General features: G+C 49.9%; 1 protein-coding gene across 39 annotated transcripts in view; it reads right to left on the minus strand.

The window, feature by feature from the left end:
* Positions 1-19,842, minus strand: part of FOXP1 (forkhead box P1) — a 343,452-nt gene that overhangs the window by 102,307 nt on the left and 221,303 nt on the right. For 33 of the 39 annotated variants that reach the window (XM_040646262.2, XM_046899979.1, XM_015293117.4 and 30 more), the window contains one exon: positions 2,976-3,107. The exons of 2 other annotated variants lie outside the window; for them this stretch is intronic. In XM_040646262.2, the coding sequence (XP_040502196.1) occupies positions 2,976-3,107 (132 nt within the window). Of the gene's footprint in view, positions 1-2,975; positions 3,108-7,994; positions 8,489-11,528; positions 12,670-13,568; positions 13,676-19,842 lie in introns of those variants that run through there. 4 more of the 39 variants (XM_046899981.1, XM_046899982.1, XM_046899983.1 and 1 more) reach the window with 4 other exon arrangements.

Raw genomic sequence — 19,842 nt, forward strand, 5'->3', positions numbered from 1 at the left:
AAGGTCAAGAGATCCCCCGGATGATGGCCGGAGCCCACTGCCATGTATGTGCCATTCAAGGCACCCTGACCCAGCAATGCCCTGCGATGCCGGCACGTATTTAAGCCCTGTGGCTATTTGATCAGCCAATAAAGAGGGAACACAGGAAATTACCCCCAGGACAATAACAGATTGGCCACATCGCACTCACCAGATTAATTCTGCACATCTGTGCCAGTCAGGTTTACATGACAAAACACGCATACTGGCATTGAATTGCTCAGCCCGCGATGGTCAGGGCTGCCCCGAGCCAGGCTCTAGCACCGCGGCCCCAAAGGACCATGGGACATCCTACTGGGGGACCCAGCCCCACGCAGCCCCAGCGTATTAACAAAGCACAAAGATGGTTTGCTTCACTATTCCAGAGAACCTTCCAAAAAAACGGGCACGTTTCCACCACCCTCGTTATTTATTCTACATACTGTCAGAGCGGGGACTGCCTTGTCAGCACGGTAAGATGCGATGCCGGGGCTGTGGGTGGCTGCGTGTGTGCAGTGTTACTCAAACACCCTAACCCAAGGGCCGTGGTTTCCTCACAGCCACACACTGGTGTTACGGATGTGCTGGAGGTCTGCTCTATTCCAGAGGACTTCCAGTACATTTAAGACTGCAAAAGCTCCAGGAGTAAGGAGGAAAAAAAAAAAAAGACCGGGCAGTCATTTGAATCAGTGAGTGACAGGCTGGGCCAGCTCTCTGTATACATTAATAAATTAGAATTTTAATTGTGTCTCTGACTGCAGGAGCTGCTCCAGTACTTTAATACGTACCAACAATTGGCTGTGTTATGGAATCCGCGATGTGGCCTTCACTGTTGACCTCTGCAACACAATTCCCAGTCTGACTACGGAAACTGTTTGGTTTGATCCTTTCAACTTATTTGAATCCTGACAAATAAGCTCACAGCTGAAAGGTCAACACAGTCATATTTCATCCTCTGGAGCTATTCTTAAGACATCTGCACAACAAAGCACTTCTTTTAGTACCTGACACTGGACCTAGCCAGCGCAGTCTCTCATTAAAAATGTCCCCAGTGGAAGAGTCTATTAAAAGGCATATGGATCAGCTATGGATTTACCAAATAAAATATTTTTGAAAGCACTAATGTAACGGTTTGGATTATGGCCCTCTACGCTGCCAATAAAGCGTATATTTGCCCAATGACAAAATGCTTCATAGTTTCCAAAAGAATAATAGCTCAGCTATAAAGTGTGAGGTGTTGTCCAGCAGCCTGAGCACAGGGGTGGGAGCCAGGAACTCATGAATCTTAATCCTACCTCTAAAACCAATTCCCTCTGCGATCCTAAGCAAGTCACTTAACCTGCTTCCCTCAGTTTCCCCGTCCAGAAGTGGGATAATGCTACTCACTTATCAGACTTTCCTTCTGGGGATGTTTTGGAGATCAGTATTTGCAGAATGCTTTGAAGATGAAATCACTACACCAAAGCTGGAAGTTGTCCTTGCTGGGCCAAGGGCTGCAGTTAATAGATAATCCTCGCTTAGGCAAAACCTCCCTTAAGTCACTGTGAGCTTTATTCAGGTACCGACTAGAGGACTGGGTCCTCTAGCTTGAATGTCAAGGCCTTCAGTGACTTTAGCTCTACCTTCCATCTTCTACTACATATTGAAAGGGACCAGGATCTGTATTTTTGGAGGAAAATAATCTGAAGCACATATACAAGGCAAGAGAAGCAGCAGTGCTGTCAGGGAACTCATGGTGATAGTATATCAAACTAAAAAAAAAATTAGAAAGAGCACAACAGACATGAGTTTGACAATGTGCTATGACAACAACTGAAAAAAACACTCGGAAAGAATTTGGGGCTACAGAGGCTGAAGCATCAGATATAGAACAGCAAGATAAGATAAATGTCCCAGCTACAGGGTTTTGTATGACTACAACTGAGCTGCTGTATTCAGTAACTTATTATCAGAAGCACAGTGACACACTGCATTTGCAAAGAGAGCAGTAATAAAAGCAACAACCAGCTGCAAGCCAGAGAAGTGGTCAAGGGTCTAGAAGTGCCGGTTTACGAAACATAAAGAACTAGATACATATGATTTGCCAAAACTGGCAAGTACATGTTAGTATCTCAGATGTTTGAGGAGTGTGAACACGAGGCAAGGCAAGGGACTGACTCAGTATTTATACAAGCAGTATTACTTGGAGCAAGAGGATGGAATTAAAGTGGAAAGTTCCTGTGTGTGTGCTTTGTTATGGAAAACCATCCGAAGGAAAATAACAGCGGTCCCACCATCGCTTGGGATTTCTAACACTAGAACAGCAAAAAAAAGGAAAATGTGATACATGACCTAATAGGTCTTTTTTGTTTTTAACTCCTACGATTTATCCCACAAGACTAGCAGAATGCACTCCAAAGTCGCGTATGTGTGCATACATCTTCTGTTTGGGAGTGCTGTATTGGTTTTAGCTTTCTGAATTCATAACAGCACAAAGCCTGATAATATTCAGATTTTGTTCATGAGGATGTCCATAAATCAGCAGAAAATAAAAGGGAAAAAAAAGCACACTGATGATATGATATCCTAACATTTTCCCGATATCCTTGACACAGCAAATCAACGGTTTGAGTGAACACAGACTACAAACTGAAAAGCAATCAAACAGAAATGTTAACGCAAATCTCCTATGCGCAGTGACACCGTAACAAAAGCTATTCCATTTTGTAATAATCCACCCCTACCAGACACTAAGAGAAGTACACACTGCAGATCTGTGAAGACGCCATGGGTGGGATTTTCAAGAGCATCCAGCGCTGCTCCCACGTACATGAGCCACAGCTGCTCTATCACTTCACCTGGAGCAAACCGGTTCAAAACCAGGCGCTCCTGAAGGTCCCATGCCAGCACTCACAGTGAAAACATCCACTCAGCCTCCACTCGCAGGAGTCCCCCATGGAGCACGAAGGCTGCCTTACCTGCAGGGCCGGCTGTTTGTCATTCCTCTTCGGAGACTTTAATCCACTAACTTGCTGCTGCTGCTGCTGTTGTTGCTGCTGTTGCTGCTGCTGCTGCTGCTGTAGTAGAAGTTGCCGTGCCACCTGGAGAGCCTGTGTGGGAAGAGTTTTGAAAACTGAGTTCGCCGCAGAGGGGAGGTGGGGAGTTACAGGCACAGCATTTGGTCAAGACACCCTTGGGTCACTGGGCACCACAACGGTCCCATAGCACGTCCACCTAGGAAACGCTGCAGCACTGAAAACATCTCAACACCCACACACAACAAGGTCACATCCACCCGATGCACCTCCCATTTTGACCACGGAGAAGAACAGCGGCACCTCAAGTTCAGCTTCTGTGTGGGTACCAGGTGTAACCCCAGAAGTCCCAGTGGTGACACCACTGGGTTACTGACACCCTGCTCCTGGAGCAGCCCACAGCACTGTTTGCTCCTTAGCAGCCCTGTGTGCTAATGGCTTTCATGCTCCTCTTCTGCAGGGGTCGGGGCAGGTTTGCAGAAGGGCAGTCGCGTATCACCACCTGCTCTCCTGAGCAGCACAGGAAGGCAGAGAAGTTTCTAGAAAGCTACGGCAGGAGAACTGTGGGAGAGCAGCAAAGGGACACTGCAGTGTTACAGGATGGAGGGGCGAGGACACGGTACCCAGAAGCACTAGCAGTGCATCACTCAGTGGTGATCTCTGCACAGTTCCTCACAAAGGGAGAGAAAAGCAGTGCCAAGCACAGGAGCCAGCTGCTCTGTGAGGCCCAAGTTCCTCATCGGGTGAGGGAAAAACAGCAAGAGGAGGTGAAACCCAAGGGAAAGCAGGAAAAGGAGCAAGTACATCCTCCCCTGCACCGGTCCAAAGGACCAAAAGATGAGGCTGACCCTGGCATGGTGGGCTGTGGCCTGGCCAAGGCTCAGCTGTGAGATGGCAGCCCTTGGCTCCTGCAGGCTCCACCAGCCGGACGCGGGCTTCCTTGGTCTCCTTGGAGACGTTTGGTACATGCGTAGGTGGAAAAGTGGGAAGGCTGAAGACTTCATTAATGTAAAACAAGAAAAATAGTCCCTGTGCAAGATGCCTACATGGAAGGAGGGAAAGAGCCTTCCCCACTCCTACTGTGTACGCTCTCTGAGTGATTTAATTAATACCTATTTAATTAAGGAGTCAGATACGCTCTGTGTTTCTCCAAGCTGCCAAGTGCTCCATGGCCGTGTGGAGCACAGCGTGGCCCTGAGGATGAGGCGCACACCGCACGGCCTGCAGGCCTGGAGCCGCCATCCCGCAGCACGGCCCGGCTTCCGATGGGACATGGAGCCCGGAGCCGTGCTGGCAGAGCACTGACGATGGCAGGGAGCTGGGGAAGAGACCTCACTGCACTCAGATACGCCCTCAGTCCCAATGTAACGACACGTCTCCATTGGACCAGAAAGCCTCTTCCAAACAGAGCCTGGCCTGGGGAAGCTGAAATTGGACTTTGTGTTTCCAGGTGGGCAGCTGATGCTTCACGTGCCCACAGCACCTCAAACACGGTGCAAGAGAAGGCAGCCAAGGAAGCCTTTACACTGAAAGTGCTAAGCGCCGTTAAAGAACGCTTTTTTTATTGAATTAGCTTATTTAGCTGTTAAGGCGGCTTCAAGGGTGGGCAGGAAAAAATGCTGCAAAATGCGAAGGGATGGGCAACAAATACTCACCTACTTAACAGGGGTGTTGTATGGCTTATTTAATTAATGAATACTTGTAAAGCACTCTGAGTTGCTCAGACAAGAAGTGCTATACAGCACAAACGCAACATGTTATTATATATTATTAAGACCGGCTCTGCAGAAGAATAATTCCAGGTAAATGTGCAATCAAATGATCATTTTACTTCCCAGTAATTGGATTCAACAGGCCAAAAAAAACCACGGAAGCCTTTCTTTAATCATATACTAAACAATCAGAACATCCGTAACCTTTCAAGCTACAGCCTTTTTGAATAAAACATCATCAACTTATAGATATTATTCCAAAAAGAACCAGCCACCATATGTGTTGTCTCTTTGAAATACAGTTGCTATAGCAGACCCTGCATGCATTTCATGTGATATGATCATATTCTATCCGTTCTGGCAGCTGAGAGGTTGCACAACTAAAATTGGCTGCCAGAAAATGTTTGAAGATTCCCAGAAACGAGTAGCCGTGCAAGAAATGCCTGCTTTCTGCTGGAGCTGGCCGGGCCGGAGCGGGTCTCTGCCCGCTAGTGGGGAACTGGGGCAGCACTCAGTGCTTTGCCCCGCTCCTGTCACACCAGCACAGCCATGCACCATGCAGGGACAGATGAGGCAGCTGTGAGGAGCGGTGTGGATGGACGGGAGCAGCAAAGGGAGGACGACGGAGGTGGAGGTGAGTGCACAGCTTGGCTGATTGTGGCTTGAAACAGCATTTCCCTCAGCTTTTCTCTCAAGATGCTGCTCTTCTGTTTATAAATAACCGGCAGCAATAAGAAGCTAAGCTTACAACAAGCTTGGTTTAAGATGTGGAAGGCTGTTTGCAGCTCAGACCTCATTCTCACCAAACATCTGTGTCAAACTACTGTGCCTACGGTGGGATCCCAACTCACTTTCCCTTTCTGGATTTCACGGCTCACTCCTTCCCATCTTGCAGCAAGTACACCTACCCCATCCCTTCAAAGCCTCATCCACACCACTTACACACAATGGGATGTGTGAAGGACAGCTAGCTCCGTTCAGAAAGCTGCTCGGCCACACAGCACACCAACGATGATGCACAGGGAAATCAATTTGACGATAAAGTCGGTCCCACAACTCTCATCAGCACGGAGATTCACGAGCGGGCCCGTACATTAATAAAGCTTCCTGTGGGAGTAGATGTTGCCTTTGATTTGCATGTGAATTCAATGCTAGTGAAAAGTGCCAGACTGTCAGACATGGAGACCGAAGTCTCTTATCTTTCCAAAAGCTTCTGTAGCAGTTTCCCCACATTTCCTTAATCATCTGCCTTGTCCTCAACTTACTGAACAGGCAGTAGAGAGTAAAGCTGGACTCAGTTCAACTCCTGCTGCTGCCAAGTCCCGAAACAAGGGTGCCAGGACTGTTTACCGCTAGCCAGCAGCTCTACTAACGTGGCCCTCTCCTTGTGAGCGGGTGCTCTGACATCTCCAAGCTCTTCTCATGCACTCCTCCTGACTGCCATAGCTACTGCCTAAATCTACATGACATGCATGCACTTCCACAAGTGAACAAGACCTGGGGCTGCAGTAAATCAGCCCCAACCGGTGCAAAAGTATGCTTGCTAGCAGCCAGCAGGTATGGACATCAAGAGCACCCGATGCCACCCAAGCTCCTGGAGCAAATACACCCAAGCAGCAATCCCAGCCTCCAAGAGATACCACACTGCATTGGCAATAACTTCCTCCTCCACGCGGCAAACAGTAAATCTCTCCACTTACCGAAGGAAGGGAAAGAAAAGCATCCCCTAGCAAGCGCATCTCCTAAGTGCCACAATTCTTGTCTAACTGCAAGAAGCAAACGATTTGGGGTCGCTATCAACACAGATTTCAAAAGATGACTTCAGTAAAAGGCTCGCTACCAACCGAGTCATCTTGATTCTGCTCTGTGCTACGCCTAAAAGCAAGATACGGCAAAAGTCCTGAGCTGATTTCTTATCCGTTAGGAAATCACCAAGAGATAAGGAGATTTTCTTGTGTAAAACAGAACAGTAAGAAGGCAATTGAAATGTTGCATTTTAGAGACATTACACAAACTTGGAATGGTATCTGGGAGCAAACGTCTGGGGCCACCTAACCTGGGAAAAATGTTAGCACCAAGCTCCCTGTGAGGTGAACCCAGACCCGCTGAATGACGCCACAGATCCGAGTCACGGCAGTACAGAGGCAGAAAGCCCCTCTGGACCCTCTCTCCCTGTGCTCGGAGCAGCGGCAATCCTTCCCTGTTTGCCAGCTAGTGAAGCACTGGGGAAAAAACAAACTACATGTCTGAGATGACCAAGACAATATTATTGCAAGACAGACAGAACACGACTTGTTTGCCCAGCTGTTGTTTGCCCAGAACATCCGGCCCTGTTATCACTGAAGTTACTGGTGTAATTTGACATTTTCACGCAAGCAATTCAATCTTTCTGTTTCACCATCCTCTGCCTTCAACTGACCAGAAAGTCCTGACTGGGGATGGGAGCTGGGACAGGGAAATACACTGGAAAAAGAGAGTAGAACTTTAAAAATAGAAGTGCTGCTAAAATGCCATATACTTCCTTACTGTATTAGTACATAAGGAAAACAGTAACAAGATCCAGTCCTACGGAGCCTCTTGCTAACTTGTTCCACTGCTAGAGCCAGTACAACAAGGCAGTGACTCCCAAACTGTTTTTCCATCAGCCTATTTCTATTGAGGAAAAAGACCTCAAGCTCCTCCCTTTCCATCTGCTGGAGTTGATATTAATATCAATCAGCTCTTAATGAATTAAGAAGACCTACAGCTACGAGGGAGCAACTCCAGCAGGAGGAGAAGCTTGTTCCTGCACCTGTGCATGGGAAGGCTGTTCTGGCGAAGGCAGGGGAGCAGAGGACATGAGGAGAGGAGCATGCATTGGTGCAAGGCGAGCAGGAGATGAGCACCCAGCAGAAGCTGTGCCTGCCATACCAGGGCGCTCAGCTGCCTCTGGAATGAGGAACCGTGCACAAAGAAGTTGCAGGGAGAGCACAAAATGAAATCCCATGTGCTTTTCCAGATTCCTAAGGATTTTGGGCCTTTCCAGGTGGACAAAGCTGCCCATCAGGAAAGCAACTTGAGAAAGGAGGAAGGAAGCGTTCCCAGCATCAGAGCCGGTCCCACGGCCATCTGAAGTGTCTAAGCAGAAAATCTGCAAAGTTGCTTGCCAGTCAACATCATCATTATTTCAGTTATGGTCATTAAAAAACAAAACACAGCACAGCAAGAAGAGGGAGATGAGACAGAAGATATTCAGAGGCCAAAAACTAACCTTGGAAAAAATGTGCTGGCACCCCACCCCAGACTGCAGAATTGAGGTGCTCCGTACTGCCCTCCCAGAACAACGCCCGGACGCACCCTCACGCAGCCGGGATCACTGGAGGAGCCCGGCTCCACATCCCCAGGCACACCACATTCCCACCATTGGTTCTTCCCCATTTTCCCAGCAGCTTGAGGCACACGGGGACTGCCAGCATGGCAGCTAACGGCCCCCCAGCGCCGGCACAGCTGAAACCAAAGGGCTCCTCACTGCCAGTGAGCAAGACAAGTACCTTTGTTTCTCCCAAGCGGGACGAGGGGCAATTTAGGCTCAGCCAGCACTTTCTCTTCCTTCTCAGCTCCCATCTGTCCTCACACCCCACTCCGCTCTGCAGCTGCTCCGAGTGGAGCAGCAAGGCGCAGCTCGCAAGCTCCGACGCCCGGATGCAGCGAGGCTCGGAGCTGCCTCGTGTCTCTCCCACTCCTGCCTCCTCTGCTCCCCTCCGCGACACCTCCTCTCCGGGAGCAGCAGATGTAGGGGAGCGCTGGGAGGAGGCGGGTGCGCAGAGGGAACTCGCACGTTGGAGGGGAGCCCTGCTGCAGCTCTGCTCCGACAGCCTGAGCCCAGCAACGTGTGGAAACGGCGAGGAGCAGAGCAGTAGGCAAAAGGGAAAAAAAAAGAGAAATAGTGCAAAGCGACAGCAGTGGGTAGTGCTGTTCCTCTGGGAGGAACAGAACAGGGGGAGGTGAGAAGAACCAACTAGAGAGGATAGGAAAGGAACCAAAATGAAGAGGAGGAATGAAATGTAGAAGATGCAAAAGAGAGAAGCAGATGTTCTTGCAGCACTTATTCCCTCTAACATTCGTACCCAGCCCCTTCATCTTCTTCCAGAACAGGGAAGTGAGCCGCTATGTGCTGCCTCCCTGTCCCCCCATCCTGGCCCTCAGTGCCACGCACCGCAATGAGCAGAGGCCGAGAGCCCCGGCAGCGCTCCCCAGCACCGTGGTGGGGAAGAGCTGAAGACCCAACCCGAGGTCTGCCCTGCAATATGCCACAGAGGGATGCTGGGGGCTCCTGCAGCCTCACTCAGCCACAGCTATGCAAGGCTGGCTCCCAGAAAGGGCCCACCAGCCAGCAGAGCTGCAGCAGCAAGCCTGCACTCGAGCACAGCGATCTGCCGGCCCCGAAGGCTCTGCTCAGACACTACACGTAGCCAAGTGACTAATGGGTGATTCCCATGCTGGAAAAAGAGAAGGGACCTGGAGGACCACGTGTACAAACCCCGACTCACATCCTGTCCCTGAAGTGACGGGGGTCAGGCTCAGAGCGAGGGAGCTGGCAGCATGCCTCGTGCTGAGGCATCTCCTAGAATAGTTCAGTCATCAGGAAAGAAGATGAGGCTTTTTTCTTTCAGCAGACTTAGCTTCTTTCCTCTGGAATAGATCCTGGCTATCGGTTGTGGAGATCCCCTCCAGAAAAAGGCACTGGAAACACTTCCTTTCAAACCACTCAGATGAAGCTGCCTGCGCCCAGCTCCATCCCCGGGGGTAATGAGGTTATTCCAGCAGAGGACGAGCAGACTGGGTGCTCCCATCCCTGTCCCCATCCCCAAGGCTGGCAGGGCTCTGCTTAGTGGCAGGGACCTGCCTCGCACAGGAGGAAAGAATGGATTCATCTCCAAACGTGATTTTGACTTGGTACCTTATCCACGGATTCCAGCAATGTGGGGGGAAAGGTGGTCGAGGTATTTTCTTCAAATACCAGGAGACACGAAGGGAGCACAGCACAACAGAGAGCAGGAGGAGAGGTCAAATTCTGCAGGCACCCAAAACGTGTGAGCCTCCAACCAGCCACGGCAGTGACAAAGGCTACAAAAATCCCATTCTTGAGGCACAAACGAAACCCTCAGGCGGCTGCACTGTAAAAACACCTTCTGTCTCCTCTTCTAAAGAGTCACAGTCAAGACTCATCAAAGCCATTTAAAAAGCATCTGGCAAAAAGTTCCCAAACATTAAAAATGGCTCTCTTTATTTTGGCATGTCAAGATTCACAGCATGTAGCAGTCTGTACCAGCAAGAAAGGAGGGATGGGCCAACACATCCTGGTAAAATGAGAAAGGATACAAATCTTGGCTCCCAGCACAAACTGAACCAGAACTGAACTATGTCTGAGCGACGAAAAAAATCTTATGGGATTTCCAGCTCGTTTCTGTAGGCTCAAGATCAGATTCTGAACTACTGTGTTTATCCAAAAGTGAACCAGACCTTTGAATATTTGGAGGACTATTCACTGCTGAGCAGCGTTTTTCTTGGATGTCAAAAGCACGGGAAGTTCTCATATTTTTTAATAGGGAAGAGGGTAAGGTGGGGGGGAGAAGCAAGAGCGCCTTTCTGTTGCTACAGCACAAATAGTATGTTGCATGCAGCTGCTCGCACGCTTCCCCGTGTGGTCAACAAAACAAGGAACACAGCCCAAGCTTGTTTTCCAAAACATCCTGTGACAAACCTGTGCTCAGCAGCACCGCCCGTCCCCGCGGCTCATCACCGCTGCCGGCCGAGCGAAGGAAGCAGAGCGCCGGGACAGCCCCAGATGTGGGGCAGCAGCGCTGCAAGTCGCACCGCGGGGCATCGGCGCACGCTGCTGCCTGACTGCTCCAAGCCTTGTTCTTAAGGCTGTGGTAGGGCACAAAAATAGGCGAGGCTTGGAAAGAGGCGACAAAAGTGATTAGAGGCCTCAGCAGATAGGAGGGAAGATTGATAACGGTGGGAGTGTTTAGTTTAGTGGGAGATGAGTAAGAGGGGAGATGATAAAAGTACACAAATTGTGACTCGGCCTGAGAAGGTACATCTGGAGCTGGTTGCCGTTTCTCACAATGCAAGAGAAAGGGGATGTTCAACCAAATCAGGAAGCAACAACAACAAAAAATTAGAGCAGATAAAGGGATTTTTTTTTTTTTCCTTTCTTAATACACAACTCATAATTACCCTCTGGAACTTACTGTCACAAGATATCACCAGTGCCAGGAGCCTGGGGAGGATGCAAAGAGAGGATTAGACGCTTGTACAGATAGTAATGAGAGCATTTACAGCTACCTTTGGAGAGATAAAAATATAAACCAGGGTACAAATGTTGATGCTTCAGGGTACATGCCAACCCTTCACTGCTGTGGGTCAGGAGGAAGCCATACCCTGCAGACAGTGCCACACCTCTCTCCCCTCATCTCCCGCAGCCCAGGGCCATCCCTCTGCCCTTGGGTCCCTCGTCCCCAGGGGGCTACAGCCCCATTCTGGCCCCTAAAATTAGCTTCTGGGACACGGGGGCAGCTGGTGATACCCTCCTGGTCCCCAGCCACATCACCTGGCCCCCAGCTGCTTATTTCCTCTTTCTCCTCATGTCACATGTAAGTTTCAGGTCCTTATTTCACGGGCCCTTCCCCCCGCCTCCCCCCCGTAGCTGCACTGCCATTTCTCCCTCCCTCAAAGCAAAGCCCCTGGTGATGCACAAAGGCAGGTTTGAAGGCAGTCGGCCTATTACGCTCATACCTACCTGCACAAGGCGAAACGAACCCCAGCTCAGTTTCCTTTCATGTGCACGACAGTCTTAACTTGTTTCTTTTAATCCCGTAAAAGCAGCTAAAGCATGCAACTCGCTTCCCAGAGATGAGGCAAACCTGTATTTACTTCCTGACAGTGATTCAAGGACGATAATGAGCGTCGTCCCAAGCCGGTATTACATGGGAAACCTACACGCTATGTGCTACACGGCTGGCAGTTAGAAAAGAATCACACAAAACAACCCCGTCCGTAACGGACTCAGTGCAGCAGCAGCTCCTCCTGCACGGACACAGCGGTGGAAGAAGGACCCCAGCAGTGCTCGGAGTGCCCTCCAGGAGCCAGAGCCCCGCACGGCCCGCGTCCGCTACCCGAAGTGCGGCTCAGAGACGGCTGTGGATGTGCCGAGGCAGAGGCGGCTACGTAATAAATCCAAGCAAATCCAGAGGGCTGAGGCAGTAATCCACGGAAACATTCCACACAAGAGGGATTTTTAAGTGCGTTTAATTCCCAGCTGCAAACCTAATAAGCTTCCAGGAGGTGGAGACCACTGAGCACAAGGGGTTAATGGCCTCGCTAAAGAAAATGACACACATAATTTCCTTTTATCATAAAACAATACGTTTATTATTTTCTGTGTATCTGTTAAAGGGCACGGCCTTCTGAGTGGAAAACAAAACACAGCTCGGTCACATGTTTATTTGCTTCAGCTACTCCCTTTCCCTTCTGATAAATAATCAAACATGCCATCCAGAAAAAACAAAACCAGTGAGCTGGGAAATTTGATGGTCATCAAATAGACTGAGATACCAAGAAAAGCAGCCCACTGTTCCCACAGCGAGTTCTCTGCCCCACACCTACACTAACATCTGAGTAAATAACTTCAGTCACTCTTTCCATTTTCCCCATGCAATTACTCCTACTGTTAAACAAATTGTCCTTAAGGCAGTTGCAAACACCATTTTTTTTCCCTGCAAAGTAGAACAACTTCTGAACATTAAAAAGCCAGACTAGCAATATATTTTAAAAATATGTTTGTTGTACTTGCGGTTTGGCTGAGCGCACAGCTGGATTTCTCTCTCCCTCACTCTCTTTTTGAGGAAGATGGGGTTTTACAGCTCAAAATGTGAAACTGTGCTAGGAGCTGGGAGAGGCAGGGCCGGCCCCGGCAGGACGGGGTGCCCCACGGGGCAGGCACTCGCACCCCCCTCCCTCAGTCCGCATCACAGAACGCTCCCCAAGAAGTTCCCCGCCATCCTGGTGGGCTCTGAGAGAAACGACCCCGAAATATCGCGCGGCCTTTTAAGCTGTTTGAACGGGGAGGAGAACAACAAGCAGACGCGTTGCAACACGGGTTACCAGGAGGACCTCTGCTGTCCTCGGAGCCCGAAGACCACGCACACAACGCTGGGCAACTGCAGCACATCCCTCACACGAGAAGTGAACAGCCATTCCCCGGCGGGAGCGTGCTTCCCCTCTCCCTCTGTAGCACCACCAGGTCTAAACAATAGTAATAGGAATGAGATAATAGCCACGCTTGTTTCAGCAGCCTGATTTTTATTAGCATGAAATTGGTACAAATATTAGCGAGGCCGGTTCGCGAGCGCTGCCAGATGCAAACAAGTTGAGGAAAACAAAACAAGACTCTGCGGGCTCACACCTCTCCTCCTCCCCAGAACAACAGCCAAACAACAGCCGCGTCTGCCTTATTGTTACTTCTTTTTTTGTTGGGTTTTGGTTTTTGCTGCTTGTACAAACATGCAGAGAAGCCACCGCGGCGGGGACAGTGACAGCGGGCTGCTTGGTGGCACCTGAAGGCAGCCGTGCTCCGGCCCTCACCAGGGCTCCCCAACCCGTGCTGGACACCCTCCCTCCTGCCAGCAGCCAGACCCAGCCCCCAGCTGTAACCCCGGCTGTAACCCCAGCCGTTCCCCTCCTGCCGCAGTGGGGACGGCAAAGTTCAGCCCCGGCCGCGCGCTGCTGCGCTCTGAGCGCTCGCGGGGAGAATGAGGAGTTGAACAGAGTAAGCTCTTACTGTCTGCCTTCAGATTTCTGTCCTTGCGCTGGAGATGCGTTCTGGCTGTTTCTGTGCAGCGGGGGCTGAAGAATGGCAAAAAGATGTTTGAATAAACAGGAAGTGCCGTGCAGCCGAGCACAGGCTGCAGGGAGAAGGCGCTGGAGCTCTGCCCTCCGCAGGAGGCTTTGCCTCCACAGTAGCAGTGTCTGCTTTTATTAAATGACAAAGAAACCACAAGAATTCCTGCACTAATTCTTTGCCTGCGAGGCCGAGGGACCGGCCGGAGCTTGCAGGTAATGTCGGAGCTGGACGTAACACTGAGCAACACACAGAGACAGAGCGACCCTGCCTTGTGAAACCCCCATCCTTAAGCAGAAACATGCAGAACTAATAACGTCCCCAGCCAGACCAAACGGCAGCAAAGCACACACCTCACTTCTGCAAAAGGCTGAGCTGTTTGCACACTGTTTCAGCCACGGCTGACTCTCCCACCCTGCAGCACCCCGACTTTCCCTTAGGATCGCCCTGTGAGGCTGCCCGGGCCCCAAGAGCTATTTTTTGTCCAACTGCGTGAACTGAAACATAAACAGCCACCAAAAAAATGCAACTTGTCTCGGCTCGGGACGCGCAGCCAGCATCCATCCCATGTGCACGGCCTTCCCCCACAGCCTCCTCCCACCCACCACCAACTCCCCACTTAGTGGTGCTGCCTACCGCCCGTCTCCCCACCCAACCATCAGAGCTCTGTCTGCCATATCGGCGACACGACGCAGATATCGTCACCGAGAGTCAAGTGGGGCACCCGAAGGCAGCTCAGGCAGCGATGAGCAACCCAACGGCCACGCTCAATAGGAAAGAGGGACAGGATGCCTATAGAAAATGTACTGCTGTTGTGGCAACGCGCTGCTGCTGCTGAAGGGCTGATTTGTTACCGAGCGTGTAGTCTCGGACTGTCTGTCATTCCGGGTGCTAATGCTCTGCTAAAATAACTCATTGGGAGCTGTCACTGGGATGTTTACATAGGCCCCCAATCTTTTCTTCATACAAGGAAATTTTTTACTGGAATTCATCTTCTTTTGATCTCACATTCAAAGCAACAGCAGCTTGATAGACATGCAAGTCTGAAAGCAAATCCAGACGCTGAAGATAAACCGCCAGAATATGACAGGCAGGAGCATCTAAAGCTTATAAAAATGAAGAGAACAGCATGTCGTCTGAGTATTACAATAGCAGAAATCAAGAGACATATTAGGTGGAACTGATCAGCCACAAAAACAGTTCAAAAGGCAGATCATAGAAACAGAAGACTAGGCTGGAAAAAAAATGGGAAAGATCTGCCATGCAGAGGCATCACCTCCTCGCTGCGCCCCGCTGCGCTCCCACTCCTGCACACAAACCGGGGGGAATTGGGGCGGTTGGGGCACCTCCACCGACTCAGCGCTCCCCACCTTAACTCACCGATTAGTTTACCAAGCGTGCATCGCAATTACACCTCATTCAAAGCAAAAGATCACCAGGACGCTGTGCTGCTCACGCCCCCCAAGCAGCACAGGGCAGGGACCGGGGCTGCTCTGTTAGAAGCCCGGGCACAACCCCCGGCACGGAGCCCCCAGCCTGTGCTGCTCCCCATCTCCCCGGGATGTGCTCCTGCTCCAGCTCTGCACTGCGCTGAGTCCTGGGATGCTCCCGAGCTCTGCCTCTCCCGCTGGTGCACGCCATCGGTTCAGAAGATAATTTCATTTCAATTGAATTACGTGTGCCACAGAGCCTACAGCTCTGCACCGAAGACGATGCTCACAGGGAAACAATTGCTGAAACTTTCTCTAGAAAAACCCATACATTTTTAATTCTTCTTCCCCAAATAAGCTTCTTATTCTAATTGAAGTCAGCAAATATAATGAAAAAGTAATTCTCAAACAATTTTGTACTTAGAGCTGTTTGTTAACAAACACCGACCGAGCAGCAGTGTTAGGTTAAAGGGCAGCAGGATTCCACATTATAATTTAGCCTGCGGTTATTTCTGATTAAGAACACCCTCCGGGACAGCAAAGCAAGATCTTCCTTTGCAGCAGGCAGAGCTTTTAAAATTAGCCTCTTCTGCATAATAAAACCAACAGGAAAACTGTGGATTTAAAACCGTATTAACCAATTTGAAGTGCTGCAATCAGTTCATGTCTTGCTTTCTACAAAACACCGCTCCCTGCCCAGCCAAGTCACAAATGTACAAATGCCTCCTGGATCCTGAAACTGTTGTAAGAAAGTCACCTTCTGTCATGCCTATGTAGCTATCTAATGTGCTAAAGGCTGATTATTTATCTTTAAACTGTACTAGTTTAATCTTTTAAGGTCACCACTAATCTGCACCAACCTTTTAAAAAATAGCAGCTTTCAAGATGTACTGCTAGAATCCCTAACTGGGCGCTGAATGTCACTGTCACCGATACATTAACCAGAACGGGGGCAGTTTTACAATGTAAACACCAAATAGAAATCCTCACACATAACTTAGAAGGAAAGCACCATCTCCGTGCCAGGAGAAACGTTGGTAAATGAGACCGACGCCATGCTATTTCATACAAATGCTGCCCAAAACCGCACTGCTGTTGCTCTCTCCTTCCTCCTCACTTCTGCCCCTCCTTCCCAGTGCATAACTGGGGTGTAATTTTTCCCAGCCCAACACGGGTACAATTTAGAGGCCCACTGGGTGCTCGTCCTTTCTCATTTTTAGCAGCACGTCTGGAAGCCCCCTGTGTGTTATCTGCTCACAGCACTGCACAGCAGCCCTCCCGTATCCTTTCCCTTCTCTTCCCTTAGACTTCTTCTGGACTTGAATGTCACAGTAGACCTTGAATGTGAAATGGCTTCAAGCTAATTGCTTTAATTGCTTGAAGATGTGCAGGCAGGTGAAACCTGATCCCCTCGGCCATTGTGGAGACCAGGAACAACACAGGAATGTTTACACAGTGGTTTGAGTTTAATAGACAGTAGGGCCGAGTTTCAGACAGCCAGCAAAAACACGGCTAATAGGTGACCTCTTAATGTAGTCCTCCTTTTTAAAAACAAAATACAATTTCATTTTATCCAAGGCAACGGCCCTAAATGCCAAGGTTATCTGCTTGACTTTTCGAGTGAGTGTGCACTGCGTTACACCTGACATTTATACCAGAAACTCTATCCTGAATGCATTTTCTCCTACCTTAAAACAAAAAAGCACTTTACGTGTCAGTCACCTTACAAACAGATTAGAGCTGGATGGGGTTTCCTCCTAAGTGCAGTCATTCCCATTTTGAATTGAGCACTGTGTGCCCCCGCTGCTGAGCCCACATCCCCACGCAGCCCCACGCAGCCGTTCCCCACTGGGCAGCTGGGGGCACCGAGAGCCGGCCCTGCTTTCCAAGCACCAGCAGGGAAGGAAGGTGGGCAGGCGTTGCTGAAGTGCAGAAAACGGAGTAGAAAAAGCTCTTTTGGCAGAAGCGGTGGCATGAAGGTATTTACTGTTGGTCTAGTCCAAAAAACAAACACTGGAAACAGGTAATAGCTGATACTCACTTTCCTGGCACGGGCCCTTCGTGTTTTGATGCCATTCCTAAGAAGGGGTAAAGCTTACACTGGCTGAAGATTAGCAGGGAAATGACATGTATCATCTCCCGGACCAACAGGAATAAACAAACCAGCATTTCTGTAGGAAGAAGAAATGGAAGAACCGTGCGGAACAAGAGCAGCAGGAGCACAGGCAGAGGAGGGGCGGCCAGCCCAGCGCATACAGAGCACAAACAGGGGAGCAGAGCAGCACCCGGCCCCACACCCCTGCTAGCAGGGGACACTTCCACCCCATCTCCATTGTTTTGCTCAGAAAGTTTCAAACTCCCTATTACCCAGCCGAGGGAAGGCCAGCTGGAGGAGGAAGGCTGCTGCAGGCATCTGGATGTCACTCAGATGTCACCCGGATGCCTGTGGCAGGACAGTGGGCGCTGGTGCTGCGCCCTACCTCACTGCTGCTCCCAACCCTCAGAAGCAAACGAGGGACCGACCTGAAATAACACAACAAAGGGAACAGTGGGAGCTGGGATGCTCGTGAACATGCCTCTCGCTATGGAGAGACAACACAGAGCGCACACGCACAAAGCAGCTGGTCCTCAGCTCCTCTCTGAAAAGCTGCCATTCCACCAACGGTGGGGTCCTCCCCTCACCCTGGGGAAAAAACAAAAAAAGAAAGGAAGAAAGAAAAAACTTCGGCGCTGCAAAAACAGTGTCAACGTAAAGATTTAGTATAAACCAGCCCAGGGCTGTGGGAGGAACGCTAAGTGGAAAAAGTAAACAGGGTCCCCCCGCGCCGTCCCGAGGAAGCGGCGCGCAGCCCGTGCCTGGTACGGCGGCGGCCCCGCGCCCGGCAGGGTCAGCGCAGCTATGCCGAACTGACAGGTTGGGTTTACAGCAGGCCAGCGCTCTGTTTGGATATACTGGCCTTGCTCACCGCCAGCTTAACAACAGATGGCTCGAAAACTTTCATTATGTTGCGCAGGGCTGAACTGCAAACAATCGCGGAAAACTGTGAAAAGTTTAACTCTGTGCGAGCCGCGCAGCGAGCGCCTGCCGTGGGGATGTGTGCCTTTAAATTAATTAAAGAGGGGCGGGATGATTAATCGTACCTGTGCACGGTCCCAGGGATGCCTGAAATGAGGATGTGCGATTTGACAAGGTCAATTCAATAAAAGGAGCGTTCCAGAGGAAAATGGGCTTTGACGGATGGCGAGGCTGCATGCTAAAGCTTCCTCGAGCCCACGGCTTCGGGGAGGTTACAGACAGCTCCCGCCGTAATCCCCCCCCCTGGAGGCTTCTGGGGGCTCTCTGCCAGCGCTCCTCCATCTCCAGGAACGGGGACTCCTTCCCTGGAATTCCCACCTGGAACCTGGGCACTCGGAGGCACCAGCAGGCCGCCAAGCAATCTCACGCGCGGGCCTGAGCGTGATTTATCCAAATCTGCGTATAATTTAAATATTCATTAAATTGATTCCATTCATATGCACCCTAATATCTTTTAACGCTCCGAGGCAGGTTGTAAATGCACCTTCCAAGGTTTAATTCAATTGACAATCTTATATACATCTCATCGCCGGAAACGCATTATTTTATATTATTCAAGAAATGAACAAATCTGTTTTCCACAAATGTATTTTAAAAGCTACTCTTTCCTGTTATTGAAAGAAAATTGTGTTTATTACTCCTTTAGCATAGTGTAAACTCATAAACGTCAACAGAGAGTACAAGGAAAACTGTCAACTAAATATTGTTTCCTTCATGAGCTGCTCTTCCAAGTCAATTACGCCTTTCAACTTCTGGGGCATTGTATGATAAACTGGCAGTAAAAATCATTCACATTAATATACCATGGTGCCTTGCCTGCAAAAGGTAATTAAAGAAGTAAATGACTCATAAGAATAGACATATTAGCTGCAAAATGAAAGGCAACTGAGCTGCCACATGAAAATATGTACCATTAAGATACTGCATTTTCATATTCCTGTAATCAGCTTCAGTAGACTAATGCTTATTTAATCCAGTTCTCTGCTAAGTCCATCAACAACTGTTTTTTGCTGTTTTCTCCTTGACTGAACATTATGTGTGCAGGTTTGGAATAAATACCGCAATAAGATTTTTGCATAGTCAATTGAAGAACAGGTTTTTTATCTTTTAAAAACTATTTTTCTTTCTCACCAGGAGGAATGCAGCACAGAAGGTTACCCTGAAAGCCCTCATTTTCTGGAGCTGACAGACTCGGAGTGAAACGTGCACCCTGCCTGCAGCACGCACCATTAGGATCGGCGAGGCCACGAGCAGGAAAAAGCAGCTTCCTGACTCCAGCATCCAGCCTCCCCGTCCCTGCTGCAAGAAACGCTCGGCTTTGTTACTGTGGTTTTTCACCAGGTTTAAGAAATAAGGAAAATCAGACCTGCTCTCCTTCAACACTGGAGGTGAGGTGGGGGCCCAGCGGCACGCCATCCCCAACCCACGTTTGGGGAAAGCCAGCAGTGACCAGAGACCTCAGCCCCAAGCTCACGTCCCACCCTGCCAGGAGGGTAGCAGGAGCACCAAGCTCAGTGCCAGACCTTGATTTTGGGAACCGCCTCCGCTGCACGCTTTGATGGCCACCGGCCTCTGGTACAGGGCCACCTTCCCACTCCTGTCCCTCCCAAGGGGACAGACGGAAGATGGTAAACCAGAGAACAAAGTACACCCGTCTCCGGCCTCCAAAGCAACACCCTGTGAAACACTCAAACGTTTATAACTCATC

This window comes from Gallus gallus, chromosome 12 (genome assembly GCF_016699485.2).
Source record: "Gallus gallus isolate bGalGal1 chromosome 12, bGalGal1.mat.broiler.GRCg7b, whole genome shotgun sequence".
Taxonomy (NCBI): Eukaryota; Metazoa; Chordata; class Aves; order Galliformes; family Phasianidae; genus Gallus; species Gallus gallus.